The 20,000-nt window shown below is 43.9% G+C and overlaps 1 protein-coding gene across 2 annotated transcripts in view; it reads right to left on the bottom strand.

Moving 5' to 3' along the window:
• LOC147024699 (myelin protein P0-like) overlaps positions 1-20,000 on the bottom strand; it is a 42,251-nt gene that overhangs the window by 1,159 nt on the left and 21,092 nt on the right. The window contains exons 4-7 of one of the 2 annotated variants that reach the window (XM_085884850.1): positions 7,166-7,209; positions 6,590-6,783; positions 5,359-5,551; positions 216-369 (exon numbers count right to left, since the gene is read on the bottom strand). In XM_085884850.1, the coding sequence (XP_085740976.1) occupies positions 216-369; positions 5,359-5,551; positions 6,590-6,783; positions 7,166-7,209 (585 nt within the window). Of the gene's footprint in view, positions 1-215; positions 370-1,385; positions 5,097-5,358; positions 5,552-6,589; positions 6,784-7,165; positions 7,210-20,000 lie in introns of those variants that run through there. The other variant, XM_085884851.1, reaches the window with a different exon arrangement.

Consider the following 20,000-nt stretch of genomic DNA (forward strand, 5'->3'; position numbering starts at 1 on the left):
GTTAAAATGCAGTCATAGTACAAGGTGCTCTTATAACCAGGTAAGATACCTGAACATTATACTTTAAGAAAAGCAACCCACTCAAACAGATTTTACAGATTTTTACAGATTTGAAACTTATTTTGAAGATTTCATGAAAAGCAAGAAATTTTCACTCTGTATAATTTTCTGTTCACAGCCTTCCTTCCCTTCAGCTGATCGAAAAAAGTACTCACCCATTGTGTGTTTCCTCCTTGATATTCTTTTGTCTTCTTTTTACCAAGAATACGACAGTGCATGTTAATATTGCCATACAAAACACAATGAGAATAAACACCAATTTGCGAACGGTGACTCCTTTGTCTGTTATTATCTGTTCATAAGGTTCTCCTGTAACATAAAACAAATATCCTTCATTGAATGACATGTACCAAGGCACATGCAACATGCATACAAATCCAAAACACTGAAACTTTTCCATCTTCATGCATGCGGCTGACATTGGTAAGTGTTGGAAAAGTTGTGGTATAATATTTGCTTGAGAAGCAGTTTCGTGTACATATTACTAACAGCTGGTGTATTGCCGGCATACATTTACAATTGCATAATGGGTTCAAAAAGTTGGCTGATCAACACCTACAGTGATAAGGTTCTGTGGTTATGAAAAAGGCATTAACTTAAAGGCACAATTGGACTGCAGTAAATTGTATATCTCCCAAATATGTTCCATCCACTTCTATCTCGTAATAGTTTGGGGTCACTTGTGGGCATCAGTTTGCAAACATAATCAACCAGGACAGCTGTTCTACTTGAATGAAGTTTTGACCAACTAAACGCATTGTGATCATTTTTCTAAACATACCAAGTATTGTTCAAAATCATAGGTTAAGTCGTATGCATAGTCAGGCGACATGGTCGGTGCAGAGGAAGATTAATACATGGACTAACGAGGCCTGAGCCCAGGTGCCCTGGGAAAAATTAATAAACTAAACTACTAAAATGAGAATATAATTAATACTTCCAAATCAATATTTTATTCAACATATTATTGACTGAATGCAAGCCTGGTATTGGCGCAGTGGTTAGGGCAGCGGCTTGGGATCCAAATGGTCCTGAGTTCAAGCCCCGTTGAGCCACTGAATTAATACACCAGGGGGTTGACTCAGCCTGTCATCCTTCCGAGGTCGGCGAAATGAGTACCAGTGTACTGGGCCGGTGTATACCCCGGTTAAAATAGGTGTACCATATCCCTGTGTCGTAAGAGGCGATCAGGGTTGCGTCAGGAAGGGCATCTGGCGTAAAACATGTGCCAAATCACAATGCGGATCATACGGATGATCCGCTGTGGCGACCCCAAAAGGGAGCAGCCGAAAGAAGAAGAAGAAGATATTAATGACTGAATGCAATTTCCAAATGTTTGAAACTTTAATATTGTTCATAAAGTTTGATACAGTCAAAGGTGTAATCCTATTTTCTGTGCAATGACTTGTCGCGATTGGTCCATTGCAATTAGTTTGAATACAGCACATGCTTCAATATTCAGACACTTAAGAAAAACTGACAGTTGTTATTGGTTTACAAAACACCCGGTAATCAATGTGGATCGGTGTTATCACTAATTAAATGGGAGTGCAAAGACAATGTTGAAGCAATCAAATGACATTAAAGGGAATCATTCGATAAAAGGCATACATTTGGTTGGTTGAATTAAGTTTACAGGCAAAGCAATAAATATTTCCAGAACCTCCATAATCTAATCTGGACCCAGACCGTCACAATATAATCGACTTATTCTTGTTACCCACTCAATTAATCCGCCAACAAGGTTCATCTGAATCCGTCGACAACTTTTTAGATATCCTGTTCAAAGACAGACAGAAATATGGACAGACATAGGGGAAAACATAACCTCAACACCTTCAGTGGTGGAGGTAATGATACTAATATGTGGATGGACAAGACAACAAAACACGGACAGTGCTCGTGCCTGAAGATAGAAAAATAATGAAGGTAAGAAAAGAACACCCAATGTTAAGTACAAAGAAACAGAAATAGCCTGCTACAGAGCCAAAATACCACACTCCAACCATCAAAGGGAACACAGGCAAGGACTTAAGTTAGGCATGAGCTTCTTATGGCTGCAAGATGATGTGGCACAGGCTGGCATGACATACCATGTGACTTACCTCTGACAGATATCTAATACAGAGGTAAATCTAACCTACTCGAACACACATCCATAGTATTGTCGTGGCTGTGGTGGTTGGGTAAATTCGCCCGACCCAATTGTCATGGGCGGGCGGTTAACATTGAAAAGGCAGGATCATCGAGCGGTTTCTTTTGAGGCGAACACGTGATCCTCGGAGATGATGGGGCGCGTGGGAGGGGAATGGGCGGCAAATGTACGTACACGACAGAAGCACGGCACAAGGGGTTTATACTTAAGCCCATGACAAATAGACGACACAAGCAACTTAAAATAAACACAAGGGTTTAATGAAAATAAATCAAATATTTACAATGGCAATAATTCAGTGTAATAATAAAATGTGAGGTAAATTAAAGCCAAAAGTTGAGGCGCCTCTACAACAGACTTTAATACAGACAAGGGGAAAACAAAATAAAAGAAAATCCTCCCTTTATTCAGGCACTTAACTTTGTCCAGAGATGGTCTTTTATAAACTTGGCAATCGAATCACCGTGTCCTGAATGAGACACCACATCCTAAATGGTGCCAAGCCGCGCACTGCGGTCACGTACATGAGGTAATTTGTGAGGAGGTATTCAACACCATGGCTCACCAACCACCATGCAGCTTCTTCTCATGAGCGAACATGCCAAATGTCCTCTCTAACATGAGGTCTGCTCACAATGATCACCCACCTTCCTCCTTGAGCACACAATGGGATAATGCCGAGTTTGCTGAGAGGTGCACTCCTTTTTCTCTCTTTCTCATAATCGCACAACTTCGCGACTCAGCTGAATAGGAATGGCTCGTGTCTTGCTCAGCATGCTGCAAATTCACCAGCACGAACACGAGAATCACGCAGCCATTTTGTCATGCCGAGAGGAGAGCAATAACGAGATCCTCTTCGTCGATTGTGTCCTCCTACAACTGTGTCCTCTCCGTTCTCCTACTCCGAAGCTTACTTTCCTTCCACACATTCACTGATGTCATGCTCATTAATCATCCACACGATGGGTATGGTTTCAACAGCCGTCACTAGTGGAAGCGGGGCTCCCTGCCTGCTTGGACATGCAGCTCGGTTGTCGCTGTGTTAAGGACGTAATACTGGGGGAAATTGGCCTCAATACCTATTTAATTAACACAGCACCACCCCCATGTGGTGACAAGTAACACATAAGCTCACAGTTTCCCTACTTAATTTACATCGAGATGTCTCCTGCACATCCACGGACCAAGCAACTCTATACAATCCTAACTTTGCTATGAAATTCCTCCATCTACCCTCACAACCATAACAGTATTCTTAGAAATTGGAGCTATTCCCCATCCACCACATTTCCTCATCCACCTTGCGAGTAACAGAATGGACCAGTCACATAATATGCTGCAAGAAGTGGCTTTCCTTGAGATCACAGTGGAACAATGCCTGGTGTTGGCTTCATGGTTCGGGTGGTGGGCTTGGGATCCCACTTGGCTGTTGAATTAATGCCAGGTGGGGTTGACTCTGCCTGTCATCCTTCTCAGGTCAGCATAATGAGTGTCAGCTTGCTGGTATCCTGTATCAGAGTGGTGACCTGTCTAGCATTGTACCCAATAGACAAGGAAACTGCTTAGGTAGCACCAACGCTCTGCACAGAGTATGGTCCCAATGGATGGATGGATGGAAGGTGGAACATTTGGAAACTGTTTTTTTGAGACACTTCATCAACCTTTTAAAATGACAAGCTTGCAATTACAGAAAAGTGAAATCGACCTGAACACAGCAGTTTAGTGAATGAGATCAGTTGAATCATTTGTGGCTTCCTGGCAAGATAAATTGTAGAATTTTGAAAATGCTGCTAAAAATACATGCAAGATTGTTTCATTAAAGTATCAAAGTGATCTCAGTCATATCCAAATTGGAAAACATTTTGCAGATGAAGCGGAAGGACGTGAGACCTTACTTGATGGAAGCGAAAAGTTTAACATCGAGATATTCCATGTTGTAATTGACGAGTTATTAGCAAGTCGTCATCACTAACTGGATGTCTATAGAATTGAATGTCTTGATGAGATAGCGAGTGCTCTTGTTCCCGTGTTTCTCCAACAGTCACCTGACCATTGTGATGCTCACCTGTCACGAGATCCATAATTATTTTAGAAAATAAAATTCCTTCTTCCTCAAATTCCTCTCAACCTTAACCTCTTTGGAGTTCTGTTTCGACACAACTTGATGGACATCACTGACATTCGAAAGCTCGCTGCTGAACTTGCTGCTGTTTACCCCAATATCTTGGAACAGACTTTTCCTGATGAACTAATACAGTTCAAATATTATTAAAAATTATTTATATAAACACTGAAAATGCAAGTGAACACCATCATCTATTATACAAATGCATTGTTGGAGAACATGCACAAGTGAAAACACTCATCGTAGGTTGGCAGAAAATTACTTTTGTTTTACAAGAGAAATACGTTGTACTTAGTCTCCACCCGAAGCGGTAACGAGACGATTGCAATGCCCTTGTCTGTGTGTCATTTCCCAGGCAGGGTGATTCATCAATGTGTGTCATTCCTTGGATGGACATTGAACTGGGCAGTCCCATCTGCCAGCATTAGTTGGTGGACTTTAAAGATCCCACAGTGTCCATCGTGAAAAGTAGGCAAGCTATTACTGGCACCACGGCCAAATTCCAAATTCCTGCATAACTACTGCTGGGAAGGCAATGGCAAAACAGTACAACCCGGGCCAAGATCCTGCTCAGCACGACCGACTCTCTGTATCGGAGGATGGAATATCAGAATCAGAATACATGTCTTGGACAGGTCATTCTCACTTTCACTTTATTTCAGAACACTCCTTTTAAGGGCATGGTAGATGAATGAGATAGTGAGTGTGCTTGTTCTGGTGCTTCTCCAACAGTCACCCGACCATAACGGTGCCTACCTGTCACAAGCCCCATAATTATTTTCCCTCAAAAATATTCCTTGTTCTTCTAATTCCTGTCAACCTTAAATATTCTCAGATAGTCATGATTACCATAACATAAAATGTAAAATAATAAAACAAAGCCATCAACAGTGAGGTAATAAAGCGATGAAGTATTTTTTTTAACACAATTGAATCCACATTCTTCAGCAATAAAATATGGTAATAAAATGAAAAATAAAATAATAAAGATCGATATTCTGTTGAAATATATACTCACTTGAAAAAATCTCCAACAGAACGGTTTTTGTATTCATTTTCAATGTGTTGTGGTTTGAAACCTTGCAAGTGTAGTATCCACAGTCTGACAATGATGAGTTGTGAATCGTAATCGAGACATCTTCACGAGAAATGTTTCCAGAAAATTCCACTCGTTCCTTGAATGAATGTGGCTTTTCATAAAAAAAAAAAATCTGATGTGATGGAACACAAACAAATCCCAGCAATAATCACTAAAATATAATATCACGACTTGAATTAATAAATATTTGGTTCCAAAACAATAGAATGAAAATGCAGAATCAATTAATAAAGAGTATTATTCGTACGTGAGGTTGAGGAAACGGTTATTTTGTTGAAATTAGGTTTTGACAACAGACACCGTGACCTTTGGGAACATAATACTAAAAAAGCATTTATTCAAACTTTATAAAAGTAATGACATTGTTTGAATTTCCAAGAGTAAAATGATCAAGGGAGACACCAATAGATTCCATCAACCAAGTGAGATGGATGAAAGTGTTGTTTCAAGTACTCGTTCAACTTGTTATATTTCGGGATGGCACAGACACTCCATATGATTAATATAACATCCATCCATCCATTGGGAACATACTATGTGCAGAGCATTGGTACTGCCTATGCAGTCTTCTTGACTATTGGGTACAATCCTGGATGGGTCCCCATTCAAACACACGATACCAGCAAGCTGGCACTCACTATGCAAATCTCAGAAGGATGACAGGCAGAGTCAACCCCACCTGGTATTAATTCAATAGCCAAGTGGGATTTGAACTCAGGATGCTCGGATCACAAGCCCACCCCCATAACCATTAAGCAAACACTGGGCATATTAATACAACACAAATCCTCAAAATTATCCTCAAGAAGCAAACCTAAAAAGTACATTTTGAAGGTGTGGTTTGAAGCTGTGTTCTCATTGAGTACTTGCATTCTTGTTTCTTCCATTCAAACAATATGGAAAAGATTGAGGGTCTTAAAAACTGTCATTTTGTATCCGCAAATAGCCATTTGGTATTTCACTAAAATAACCACATGATGCAACAGTAGCAGGTAACTGAGTCAAAGAGAACACGAACTAACTGGGAGGGAATTCATTCAACAATTTTTGGACTTCAAACATTGAGCAAATTCCAAATTCGCCATTATATTTCAAGCAATATTTGAATATGTTCATGTACCATGGCAATCTTCATTCCACACCATCTTACCTCTTCCATTTCTCCATCTCTTTTGTTGTTGAACTCCCAAATAACCTCAACTTCATTCACATTCAGAACTTTGGGGGTAAAACTTAATGGAATGACTGCATCTTGTCCCACTTGATATTCGAAAACAAACGTTCCATTTTCAATGGAAGTATGATTGGTGACAAGGATTTCGAGAGGAAGAAGACTTGGGAAAGCTGAAAAATAAATTTTGTTTGAAGTTGTATGAGTGCATAATACATGAGTGGTACAACACAACGATTTTACCAGGAATGAGTGAGAAGTTCTCATGTGATACAGAAATGGAGAAACAATATTCATGATCATTTTATCACAAGGTGAAAATGGAAAAACTTTTGTTGGAATAAAAACTTAACTTTAAGCTGAAATACACAGATGGAGATAAATTCCAGTTATGGTGTTGTTATTGGAAAAGAAGGATCATTTCTCACTTCCCTGCAATCCTCTCGACAAATGTTGTGACTTTCGAATTTACATTTTTAAATTTTATTTCTCCTAATGAGATCAGTGTGTTGAATTATTGGATTGAATATTGACGATACTGGTTTAAAAACTCACCTGTGCTGACCAAGACCAAAAGTAAGAGGTATTGATCCCACATTCTGCAAAAATAAATCAGAGGAAATCAACACAGTCATGTATTTAAGCAGAAATATATATATATATATATATATATATATATATATATATATATATATATATATATATATATATATATCTCATGTAAAATTTGCAATCACCAAAAGTTTTCTTTCAAGAAAAGGACATTTTAAAACCATCGAATTGGGAGAGTGATTCAAGGATTATGTGACGTATCGGATACACTCAAATTTTTTTTCAGGTTTTCTCAGTACGTGGAGGCAGTGGGGGTAAAGGGGGCGGGTGGGGAGGAGGGGGACTCAGAGGTGGCTGGCCTGCTTCATGTTCCCATGCTATATTGCTTGTTTGGTGAATAATAGACATTGATTGCACCACTGTCTGTTTCTGTTGAATATCTAACAAAGCAATGAAGGTGGGATCTTGGGCAGTGCACAGAATAGTCGGTTGGGGCAATTGCAGCTCTGCTGCTGGACTGCCTACTCAGTGTTTCATTGTCTACACCACATCCATCTTATAGATAGATTGACAAGCTCAATTCACGCTCCAGAAGCTGGGAGGTGAATCGATTGCCTGCAGAACAACAATCAAGCCTGGTGTTGGTTTAACGGTTAAGGCAGTTGGCTTAACATCTTCGGGTCTTGACTTTCTGCTCCTGTCGTTCTGTTGAAATAACACCACGTGGGTTGAATCAGCCTGCCATCCTTCTGAGGTCAGAAAAATGAGTACCAACTTACTGGTAACAGGGGCACTGCAACTAACCGGGACACTGCAGCAGCAGCACAGCTGTGCACCCAGAAAATGATGCAACTAGCAGCCACAGGCTGCATACAAAACGAGTACAACTAGCAGAATAACTACAAAAAAGATGATACCAGGACAAAAAGCAATCCTGATGTGAGTAAGTAGCAGTGAGACATTTTTAATTCTGTAGAATCTTACCATACCTAGGACAATGATGCATTTATAAACACCAACACAACTCATGTACTCATTAAGGAGCATTGTGTACCCACAGCCTTTGTCACTGTGAGTCATTTCAACTTCTGCATGTGTCACCAGAACCCAACAGTCCATTTCAGCATTCTTAGTTGACTTGAAACAACTTACCATCACTTTGCATTGGCCAAAGTAAGAGACTGTTCAGTAATGCCAGTTTGGTGTGATGATCGATGACATGATGAGGGACTTCCTCGTCATGCGAGTTTGGCAATATCAAATTTGACGGTAGCCACTTGCTGAACAGAATTTGATTTTTGACATTGCAAAGGACAGGGCTACTATCATGATGAAGTGCAATGGCAGAAACACCGTGGATATTGCTCACTGCACATTCGGGCTCATCGGGATGTTCATCCATCAATCAAGTGCAACAATGTTCAGACAAATCGAACTGCAGAACACAGAAGGATTGCTCAGATGCCACGAATAATTTTTGCTTCCACTGCAATGGTGAGCATTTTCCCACACTGTGTCACTTCAGGAATGCTGTTTGAAAATACTTCCACAAGGTGGCTGATTGTATTGCCTCTACATGTTTGTCTCAAAAACACAGTGAGAGTAAAGAATAATGCAAAACCCATCCCCTCAATTGTCCATCAATTGTCCACATGAACATAACTGACTGCCAGACCACACTGACTGCCACAGTCTTTCATAAGACGGGTTCCACATTGAGTTGCATAAACAGTCTGTCTCGACACTGATTAATTATTGTTGATATAAACATACACAGCAGGGAAATGGAGGTTGACACAGGCACTGCCATCTCACTCTTGAGTGAAGCACCCTTCCAGAGCCTGTGAGGAGAATACCAACTAACCAAAGTGCTTTTATGTCCTTGGTCTACTCACTCCGTACACTGACAAACTGCTACAGGCCGATGGCTCATGTGGCATTACAGTAGCCCATGGCAACAGCATCCAACAACTGCAACTCTTCGTGTTCAATGGGGAGGAACTCAATGTAGTATGATGAAACTGGCGAGATATCATCAGACTGAAATGGCTACACTTCTATTGGCTTCAGGCCACCAGATCTCCACCTGTTCCAGTGTCCCGGTGTACAGATGAGGACAGGTGGAGGAATTGTGGCATTTAACGCAAAAGACAATTAAATGGACATCATCATGAGCTATTTTGCAAAAAGGAATGTAGGCCACACCATTGCAGTGAGCTGTGTAGCCATGATGCTTCTGTGGAAGTGCGTTTCGATGTGGCATGGCAGCCAATGACAGGACCAGCCAAGTGTTAGAAAGGCAGTCCCTCAGGGTAGAGAAGGCACATCCACATGGGCACCAATGAATTGGACCTTTTAAGAGAGATGGACATATATATATATATATATATATATATATATATATATATATATATATATATATATATATATATATATATATATCTCTCTCTCTCTCTCTCTCTCTCTCTCTCTCTCTCTCTCTCTCTCTCTCTCTCTCTCTCTCTCTCTCTCTTCTTTGTTGCTCCTTGATAAGGACCAGCTGGTGGAGATCGGCCAGATCTCCCTATTACTAATTACCATCCTCTCGCCTCCATCCGTGTGCCACACTCACCTGCATGGGTTGTGGTGGACCCAGAGACGACCTCATGCCTGCTTCATGTCCTCCCTGGGTTTCCTGGCCTTTCTTCTTCTTGCGTATGGCAACTTGGCTGTCGGGTAGCTGTTGGCGCGCAACTATGGCGCTGATGCTGTGCCCCTATACCAGTACACTGGTACTCATTTCACCGACCTCAGAAGGCTGACAGGCTGAGTAAACCCCACTTGGTGTTAATTCAGTGGCCAACATGGCTTGAGCTCAGGACCCTAAGATCCCAAGACAGCCACCCTAATCACTAAGCCAACACCAGGCTTATGGTTTCCCTTTGAATCACATTGTCACCATCTTAGCAGGGTATAGTTTATTTGTACGATAAGAGTGTGTATGCTTTCCCACTTACTTGTCGGTCAACTATTCCGTGATTAACATTGATATCTCTCTTCTCCCCACATTCATTGGTCTTAACAAAACCATTCATCTGCAAGGGACGTCTTCCTGCCTCTTGTCTTCGAGCATGCCTGGACCAACCACCAAATTCCGTTTATTTATGGGGCGATCCATTGGTAATCACAACTGGTTAAATGAAGACAGTTTTAAACTGTTAATTGACTGCAGTGTCAGTTCCAATATCGCCATTCACAAGGGGGAAAAGACCACTCAGCTTGATAGGAGACATTAGTCCGACCCTTTGACCTCACACTATCACACTGTTTCACTCACTGTATCACAGAGGGAATTCCTTGTGGTTAAATAATAATTGAAAACATAAAACAAACACCTTATACTGTCTCACTTTTTACAAATAATCTTTGTGCTGATCAAGAAGCTACAGAGCAATGTCTCAGTAATGATTAAATTGGGAGTCAAAATACCGAATCGATTTCACATGTACTGCCTCTCGCAGTGGCTGCTGAATCTAAAGATCAACATCATTTGAAGGAATTATACGAGACTCGATGAGATACTGGTTGGAGTGTCCATGATGGGACTGGAATGTCAGAGGTTCAAACCTGACCCTGGCCGAGTCACACCAACAATTAAAACAGTATATGCTCTTTCATTACTTGATGCTCAGCATATAAAAAAGATAGAGCTTGGCCAAACAACCAAAGGAAGCAAACATTGTACAGGATTGATGGGCCTAATGTTCTCCTCCTATGTTGAAGTTATTAGTCATGGAAATCATTATTATTAGCTCCCTTTGGACTTTGTCCGAAACAGGGGCTTATGGATTTGGTCTCGATTTTCGTGTAGTCCAGTAGATTTAGCCCCAGAATGGCTGAACCTGAAACAAATTGCAATTGTTTTTTTATTGCTGGATCTTGTTCAGGGGTCACTCTGAATGTCCCAATATAAAATAGGACAAAATCGGACCACCGGAAGTGCCCTAATTTGCATAAATTCAAAATGGCTGCCATTGAGCACTTGGGGGGCTGATATCTCCGAAACGGTGCGTTTTAGACCCCATAAATGTATTATTAGCAGATAGGAAAGTGACCCCAAGGAATCCAAATATGTCGTCAAAATTTGTATATGATGTCATATATGTCAGAAATGACGTCATAAGCATCATATATGATGTCATAGGTGTCAAACAAATTCAAATCAAATTCAAAAGAGTTTATTTTCCCTTATCAAAAAGTATACATCGGGATTAACAAATAAACTATGCAACACAACATGGAACATAACAAACCCCCTCCCTCCCCCCCATCAGGGTAACCTACACCTGCACATTTCACCTAAGGTAAATGGACTCAATGGCCAGGTGACTCTTTGTTCAGGTGATCATGAGTGTATCTGTACAATACATCAGATTTACGCGGCTATTTTTACACTGTGGGCATGACTGATTTCATTTTGCATGCTTTGTGTAGTGACTGCTGTGGAGTGTACTGTGCATATGGTGTTTGGTTCAGATTGTTTGTGTGGGGTATTAGACGTCGTATGTACGCGCATAGCATTGGGTAAACTACTTGAATGATTTTCGTGGAATTTAGCATAGCTTTGACAATATCATAAAAACTAATTTTCCATCCACAGGGCGACATCTACACCATGGATGACACAAAGTGTGCCATGTGCGAGAAACAGCTTGATGATGGCCGACAAACGTTTACTTTGACAGAGAAGGGTGCCCATAGTGTGAGGGAAGCTGCAAAATCAAGAGGAGTTGCCATCAACGTGATGGTGGGGCAGAAGTTCCACTCTGAATGCAGACTAGACTTTTGCAACAAGAAATCTATACAGTTTTCGTTAAAACGAAAGTTTCGGGAGGAGCCAGAGCCGCCAAGTCGCCGTTCTATTGAACCCATATTTAACTTTTTGGAACACTACTTCCTTTGTGAGATGTCAGCAGACACCAACTCTGATGATTATTACCCTGTTCGAACGTGGGACTTCCAGAGGTCTGTCTTTAAAGCATGCAACAAAAGGCCCTCAAACGATCCTTGGGCAGAGAAAGTTCGGGGACGTTTGGCATCTTGCATTGACCTTCACGCGGCAGATGCCATTTACCACATAGTTTGTAGTGTAAACTTCACAACAGGGAAGCAAATACCACTCCGTTACAGAAGATGGGTGAAAACGGCATCAAGACCCTAAGCGCAGATGGTGATGCTGATGTCTTGATTGTGAAAACGGCTGTAAGGTGTTCAACGTCTGCTTGTACGCCACTAATAGGAGAAGATACAGATCTTCTTGCACTGTTGTGTTTTTATTGCGGTGATGACTGCAAAGGACTCGTCTTCAGGTCAAAATGCAAGTTTGTGGAGAAGGAGGTGAAGAGGAGAGTCTGGGACATTGTTTGCCTCAAGAAGCAGTTGGGGAAAGAATTGTGTAGTCTCTTGCCAGTGATCCATGCCATTGCTAGATGCGACACAACATCCAGGATATTTGGGATAGGGAAAGGAGCACCCGTGAAGAAATCCCAAAATCATCATGAGTTTAAGTCGCAAATTCTAAAGTTGGCTCAAGAAGGATTGGGGGTAGAGGACGTAGATAAAGCAGGAGAGAGCACTCTTGTCTTTCTATGTGGTGGAAAGATGGAAGAAAGCCTGGATGACCTGAAAGCCAGGAAGTTCTCGGAAAAGGTGGCTACCAGTGCTCGCAGTGTCCAAGTACAGACGCTACCTCCAACATCCAACACAGCAAGATATCACTCACAGAGGGTTGACTATCAAGCCCAGGTTTGGATGGGGAAAGAAGAACTGAATCCAACGGATTGGGGGTGGCATTTGTCAGATGGTCGAATGCAGCCAAGCAAGATGGACTTGCTTCCTGCACCGGAATATCTGTTGAAAATAATCCGGTGCCAATGCAAGGGAGATTGTGACACCCTACGTTGCAGCTGTCGGAAAAATGGCTTAGAGTGTTCACCATCATGCACGGGATGCAAAGGTACATCATGCACGAATAAGGGGGATGTTGCCACCGATATTGATTCAGACTAAGTAAAACCTCATCGTGTGAATAAGCCAGGACATGTATAGGACAGACTCTGTGGAGGCATACATTTGAATTTGAATTTGTTAATGTACAAGGCATAGCTCATGGAACATATTTCAGACGAGGATATTTCCAAAGAACGCCATACATGTACTTCCCACAAAAACATTGAGGAAAACATAAATTTAACATAAATTATATCAATGACGTCATTTCTGACATATATGACGTCATATACAAATTTTGACGACATATTTGGATTCCTTGGGGTCACTTTCCTATCTGCTAATAATACATTTATGGGGTCTAAAACGCACCGTAAAGGAGATTTCAGCTCCCCCAAGTGCTCAATGGCGGCCATTTTGAATTTATGCAAATTAGGGCACTTCCGGTGGTCCTATTTTGTCCTATTTTATATTGGGACATTCAGAGTGACCCCCTGAACAAGATCCAGCAATAAAAAACACTATTGCAATTTGTTTCAGGTTATAGTGTAATTCTACTGGACAATGCTCCGACTGAGGCGAGTGATCTCACCGTGAAGGATGCATTCTACGCCAAGCTCGAGTCTGTGGTTGATCAGTGGCCCAGACGAGATACACTTCTAGTCTTGGGGGATTTCAATGCATCGACTGGAACTGATAGGCATGGTTATGAGGTGTGTGTTGGTCCCCATGGGTCAGGAACTATGAACCAGAATAGCACTAAGTTCCTTGACTTTGCAAGAAGTCATGGACTTAGGGTGGCTGGTTCATGGTTTCAGCGCCCACAAGCTCATCGCTGGACTTGGTATTCCAACGCTGGCGGTGTGGCAAAGGAGATTGACCATGTCCTCATTGACGGTCGTTAGAGGATGATCCAGAACTGCAGGGTCTACCGGAGTGCTCAGTTCCTCAATACTGACCACAGGCTTGTTGTAGCAACTCTAAAGCTGCACCTTAAATCCTGAAGAATGGTACCATCCCAGCCTAGGCTGAATGTTGGCAAACTCAGGGATGAGAGAGTAGCTGAGGAGTTTGCGAACAGGCTGAGTGGACACTTGGGGGGTCTGGGTGCTTTGGGGGGCCCTGAAGAGTTGTGGAGTGCCTTCAAGACCACCATCCTTAATGTTGCCGGTGGATGTCTTGGAACTCACCGCAGGGCAAAGAAGAATTTTGGATTTTAGGGTGGATGTCGGAAAGATCGAGCTGCGATGCATCATTTGGGAATGTCAAGATCTCGGACCTTGATTTTGCAGATGATGCAGTCATCTTTGCGGAGACTTTAGATATCCTTTTGGGGGCCCTCGAGGTGCTGAATGAGGAGTCGGAGCCGCTGGGATTACGGGTTTCTTGGGTCAAAACTAAGATCCAGGCTTTTGGTGACATCTTGGATGCTGCTGTCCTGTCTGTGTCTGTTTGTGGTGAGGATGTTGAGGTCCTGGAGAGTTCCACTTACCTTGGCAGTGATATTCATGTCTCTGCTGGCTGTGAGTCAGAGGTCAATAGACGTCTGGGTCGGGCCTGGGGAGTCATGAATTCACTGGATCATGGGGTGTGGCGCTGCCGGTACCTGTACGGGAGGATGAAAGTCCGAGTCTTCAGGTCCTTGGTACTTCCATTCTTCCTCTATGGATGCAAGACTTGGACTCTGACCAAGGATCTGAGACGGAGACTTACTTCCTTTGGTACCAGGTCTCTTCGGAGAATCCTTGGCTATCGCTGGTCGGATTTTGTGTCCAACGAGCGGTTGCTGAGAGAGACTCGGATGAGATTTTTTACCTGCATAGTCCGTGAGCGTCAGTTGCGGCTGTATGGACATGCAGCTCGTTTTCCTGACATTGATCCTGCTCACCAGATTCTCTCAGCGAGGGAGTCTCATGAGTGGAGGAGGCCAGTGGGCCTACCACATTCCTCGTGGTTGCAGCAGGTTGACCATCATCTCAAGGAGATGGAGATGGGCCAGGCATTTGACTGATGGATGGCCAGATGGAGGCCCCTGGAGTACCGGCGGAAAGTGGACGCAGTGACGCGCTGTTCTGGCACATGCTCCCATACCTGACCTGACCTACTGGACTAGTGTCCGTGTGTGCGTGTGCGTGCTTATCCATATCTCTGACATGTATGGACTGGTTATATCCATTCTTGACACAAAGCCAACACATGATGGTATACATATGCACGTCATTTTTTTCGATATCAGACGCAGGATGACCGACGGGCGGCCATTTTTGTTGTAAGAAAAAACCTGGTGTCAAACACGTCATCAACTATTTCTCAGACATGCATTTACCAATCTTGTTCAAACTTGGCACACAGATAACGAATGATGGCTTACATATGCATGCCATATTTTTTATCGAGATCAGATTGAAGATAGCCGACTGGTGGCCATTTTGTTCCTTAAATGTGTCCCCATCCATTTATCAGACATGCATGGTCCGATTTTGTTCAAACTTGGCACAAGCACAGCACATGATGGCGCAAACGTGCCCCTCACTTTATTTTGCGACCTGATTAAAGATGGCTGACTGCTTGACTGGCAGCCATTTTAGTTGAATATAAATATGGGTTCGCCCTGTCACTCCACACAGCAAAATTACTAAAACAACGGGAGCTATGACATTTTATGTTTTTTTATTCGTTATCAGTGGCATATCCACCACAAAAAGTGCAAGTACAGGATTACTACTCTCTAAATGAACAGATTGGTCACTCATGTTTTACAGATGGAAATCTCAAGAGAAAAGGAAGCCAAAAGATCCATGTGGTCTCGGATAGCCTTATGACCAGTGTTTGGATATGTCCTGCCCTGAACCACAGGTTTTGTGCAACAGCACAGGGTGATCAAATTTGGGTGCAACATGCAGCAATGGAAATGAAAAACCAGTGAGGATTGGATTGAGAAGATTGGATTGCATATTGCGACCCACAACATGGGTGTGGACAAGCTTGGCTTTAGAGAAATTCCTGGTCACTCTAACTGATCCATAAGTTTGGATCCATATACAACGACAAACCCCAGCAACTGTCAGCAACACTGCTGAGTGTGCAACCAGGATCAACTTATTACAAAAGCGTTGGCATATTATGGAGCAGTCAAGTCAGATGGTCTGCATTGTGAAGGCTCTTGAGAGGGAGGACCAGCCAGTAGAAAAAGGTATCACCTGAATGCGAAGGCGGATAAGCCAGGAATTGTCAGATTTGAGAATTTGCACCCCCACCCCAAGACACCTGGCAAAGGTGCCAACATCCCTGAGTTTGCCAACATCCAGCCTGTTGCACAAAACCTGTCGGAGCATAAACAGAGACCAGGGATCCAGCCTAGGCTGGGATGGTACCATTCTCCAGGATTTAAGGTGCAGCTTTAGAGTTGCTACAATAAGCCTGTGGTCAGTATTGAGGAACTGACCACTCCGGTAGACCCTGCAGTTCTGGATCATCCTCCAGCGACCGTCAATGAGGACATGGTCAATCTCCTTTGCCACACCGCCAGCGTTGGAATACCAAGTCCAGCGATGAGCTTGCGGGCGCTGAAACCATGAACCAGCCACCCTAAGTCCATGACTTCTTGCAAAGTCAAGGAAATTAGTGCTATTCTGGTTCATAGTTCCTGACCCATGGGGACCAACACACACCTCATAACCGTCCCTATCAGTTGCAGTCGATGCATTGAAATCCCCCAAGACTAGAAGTGTATCTCATCTGGGGCACTGATCAACCACAGACTCGAGCGTGGTGTAGAATGCATCCTTCACGGTGAGATCACTCGCCTCAGTCGGAGCATAAACAGAGACCAGGGAAATGACACCTTAGGAGTGACGAATCCTTAATCTCATAATACGCTCGTTGACCGGTGTTACCTCAATTATCATTGGGGTCAGCTTATTGGACACAGCTACAGCAACTCCTTGGGTATAGTAACCATCAGAGCGACCAGACCAATAGTAGGTGTAACCACCCACCATTATCTCTCCGCAATCCGGTCTCCGAACCTCAGAGAGAGCTGCAATCTTGATGTCCAAACGCTTGAGCTCAGGTGACAAGTGACAGGTGATCATCCTCTCTTAGGGATAGGACATTCCAGGCACCCACCCAAAGGGCCTGCCACAGGTTAACCCAAGGAGACCGCCGTCTGGTGGACGACACCTCAGCACCACTCTGACACACTCTCCCGCAATCTGACCCAGGGATGTTACCCCGTGGTTTCCCTCCTATCAAAGATTGGGGGTCCCGAAGGCTTTGCCCCAATCCCGTCATCCAGTGAGCTGCCATGCGAAGGGAAGCTGCACAGGAGGTACTCCCACGGAGTGGGTTTTCAGATTTTTTGCGTTTTTGTGTTTTGCGGAATGAGGGGTTTTACAGTGGCCGGAATGCAAATCCTGCCACCAACCTCCTCATAAAAGAGTAACCCAACTGCAAGAGGACGTCCGCAGACACAGTTGTCATTAGATAGGGATGGCCGCTGGCTCACAAGGAGCTCCTGTGCCTTTGACGGGTTTTGTTTTTAATCCTGCTGGGTGTCCATATCCAAACTCCCTCCTCACCAGAAAACCTGGTGGGGGAGATTGTTTAGTCGCCGACAACCCGACCATGGAACAGGTTAGTACAGGTTTACATGGTACCTGTAGCAGGTCACAGATCTAACCTGACCTGACACCAGGTCAGGTAGACCTACGGGACCACACTAGTTTAATTTATTTAGTCTTCTTAGTTTACCTTCACATGCTTAATTTTCTTGTTTCACTCATTTTACATGATTCAGTAGTCTGATTCGCTAACAGTTTCTTGCCATTTGTATTTTTGCACTCGTCCCAAAAGACACATTGATGTTTAAGAACTCTCTCAACGTAAAGAAAGCACACAATGTCCACAGTAAACCCATTCTCTCTTACATTTCTACCTGTCTTCTCCGTATCACTCTCTCCCCATGCTTCTTGGTACCTATCCAATTTCATTTTAAACATGTCCTTGCTACTACCACCTTCCAGAGAAGACGATTTAGCTCACATTCTCAGAGTTTCTTCAGGTCGAGGTTTATCTCACCGTGAAATTCATGCTGTAGCTCTACACCAATGGTTTTCAAACTTTATTTTAGTGGCGACCCAATTTCACAACCTCTCTACATCGTGCGACCCAAAATATTCAAAACCCAATTCATAATATTGTTGTAGATTTCCCGCCCGTCGGCGAGCGAACGACCGCGTCTAACCAATAGCGGTCGCTTCGCCCACCAAACGGACAATCCAGTCGTGACTTTCTGGAACAACGCTAGAAACCAGTCACGGGTGGGTTTTTAATCCTACCACGGCCCAGTCCGTATTCTACCTGCGCGAAATAGGGTAAATCGCCAAATATCGATATACCCAAGTACCCGCGCGGGTAACCTACTGAGGGACCGTACCTCGGCGAAGGCCTGCTTGGACACGAACCACTTAAGCGGTCCGTTCCGTTCTGGGATAACCGAGCGGGTATTATCGCCAGACCTCGCCGGACCTGATCAGTTTACCGGCTATTTAAAAACCAACTATATTCCGAGTGCAAGATGGGGCTGTTCAATGAGGAAATGGACGCAACGAACAGGTTTACATTCACACAAGGACATTTATTATAATAAAGCACGTATGCAATTAAACAAGGCAAAACACGTATGCACCGATACAAGCAACAAAAGCACGACAAAAGAACTACAACCGTCAACTTATTATGTACAGTCACTTGCACTTAACAGCAGTTCCTACTTATTAGATGGGCCCACGGACACACATACGCACACACACACCCAGGAGATGGTGGCAGAGACCTTTAATAACGAGCTCCAGCTCGGAGGACAGGTGAGCTGAAACCCAGAGCCTATCTCAAACCTCTCCACCTCGTCTGGTCTTCAAGTTGTTCGGACCCGGGCTCCAGCGAGAGCGAACTGCATCCAATCGCCGAGCCGCGATCCTTCCCGAGCTCCCGCGAATCCTCCCGCGCTTCTCAACACATGCTGGTGAGACGAGGTGCCGATCCTTCCCCTCGATGCGTCGCTTCCCCGAGGAACCACCTCCAAGAAGAGGCCGATGAGTCGCACCAAGCCGGGAACCAAAATGGAGAACAAAGAGCTCCACAAACCAAGAAGAAGAAGCCACCACTCGCAGCTCGAGCCGAGCGACCAGCCCAACTCTCTTTCAAACAGGGCAGCTTGAAGCAAAAAGCTCTCCCGAGCCAAGCAGAAGCCGAAGCTCACCGAACCGTCAAAGCAAAGAACCTCCAAAAAGCCTCCTCCCAAGCCAGGCCTCAGCCGAAGCTGACTGAGCCAGCCGAAGCAAAAAGCTTCCGCAGGCCTCAACCCTAACGCAAGCCAAGCAGGACCCGACGGTCTGCTGAACGACTCCCCTCCCTTCTCCAACTCTGCCCTTCCAACTCTGCCCTTCCAACTGTCCCTGAACAAAAGAAAAAGATCTCCTCTTATCCTTCTCCTGCCCTTCCCCCGATCCCGGAGAGACTCATGCCCTCGTGATCCATCCCCCCCCCACCCCCCCGCTCAACCACGGGTGGGAGGGAGTTGTTGACATCATGACTCATGGGACGGCAGGGTTCTTCCTCTTCGCAGAAGAGGGGGAGGGATGGGATGTGCATTGGCTGGATCCCATTCCAAGCATCATGTTGCTCCGGTTCCCATACTTTGAACGAATCGTTTATATTACATCCCGTAAAAGTGAACACCGATCGAAAATAGACAAGTTTTTTTTGCTGCAAGCTGATGCCCGCGACCCCACGAAATTTGCTCCGCGACCCCACTTGGGGTCGCGCCCCCGGGTTTGAAAAACCAAGC

The sequence above is a fragment of the Eptatretus burgeri genome, chromosome 6 (assembly GCF_056783735.1).
Source record: "Eptatretus burgeri isolate ZD-2024b chromosome 6, Ebu_testis_v1, whole genome shotgun sequence".
Classification (NCBI taxonomy): Eukaryota; Metazoa; Chordata; class Myxini; order Myxiniformes; family Myxinidae; genus Eptatretus; species Eptatretus burgeri.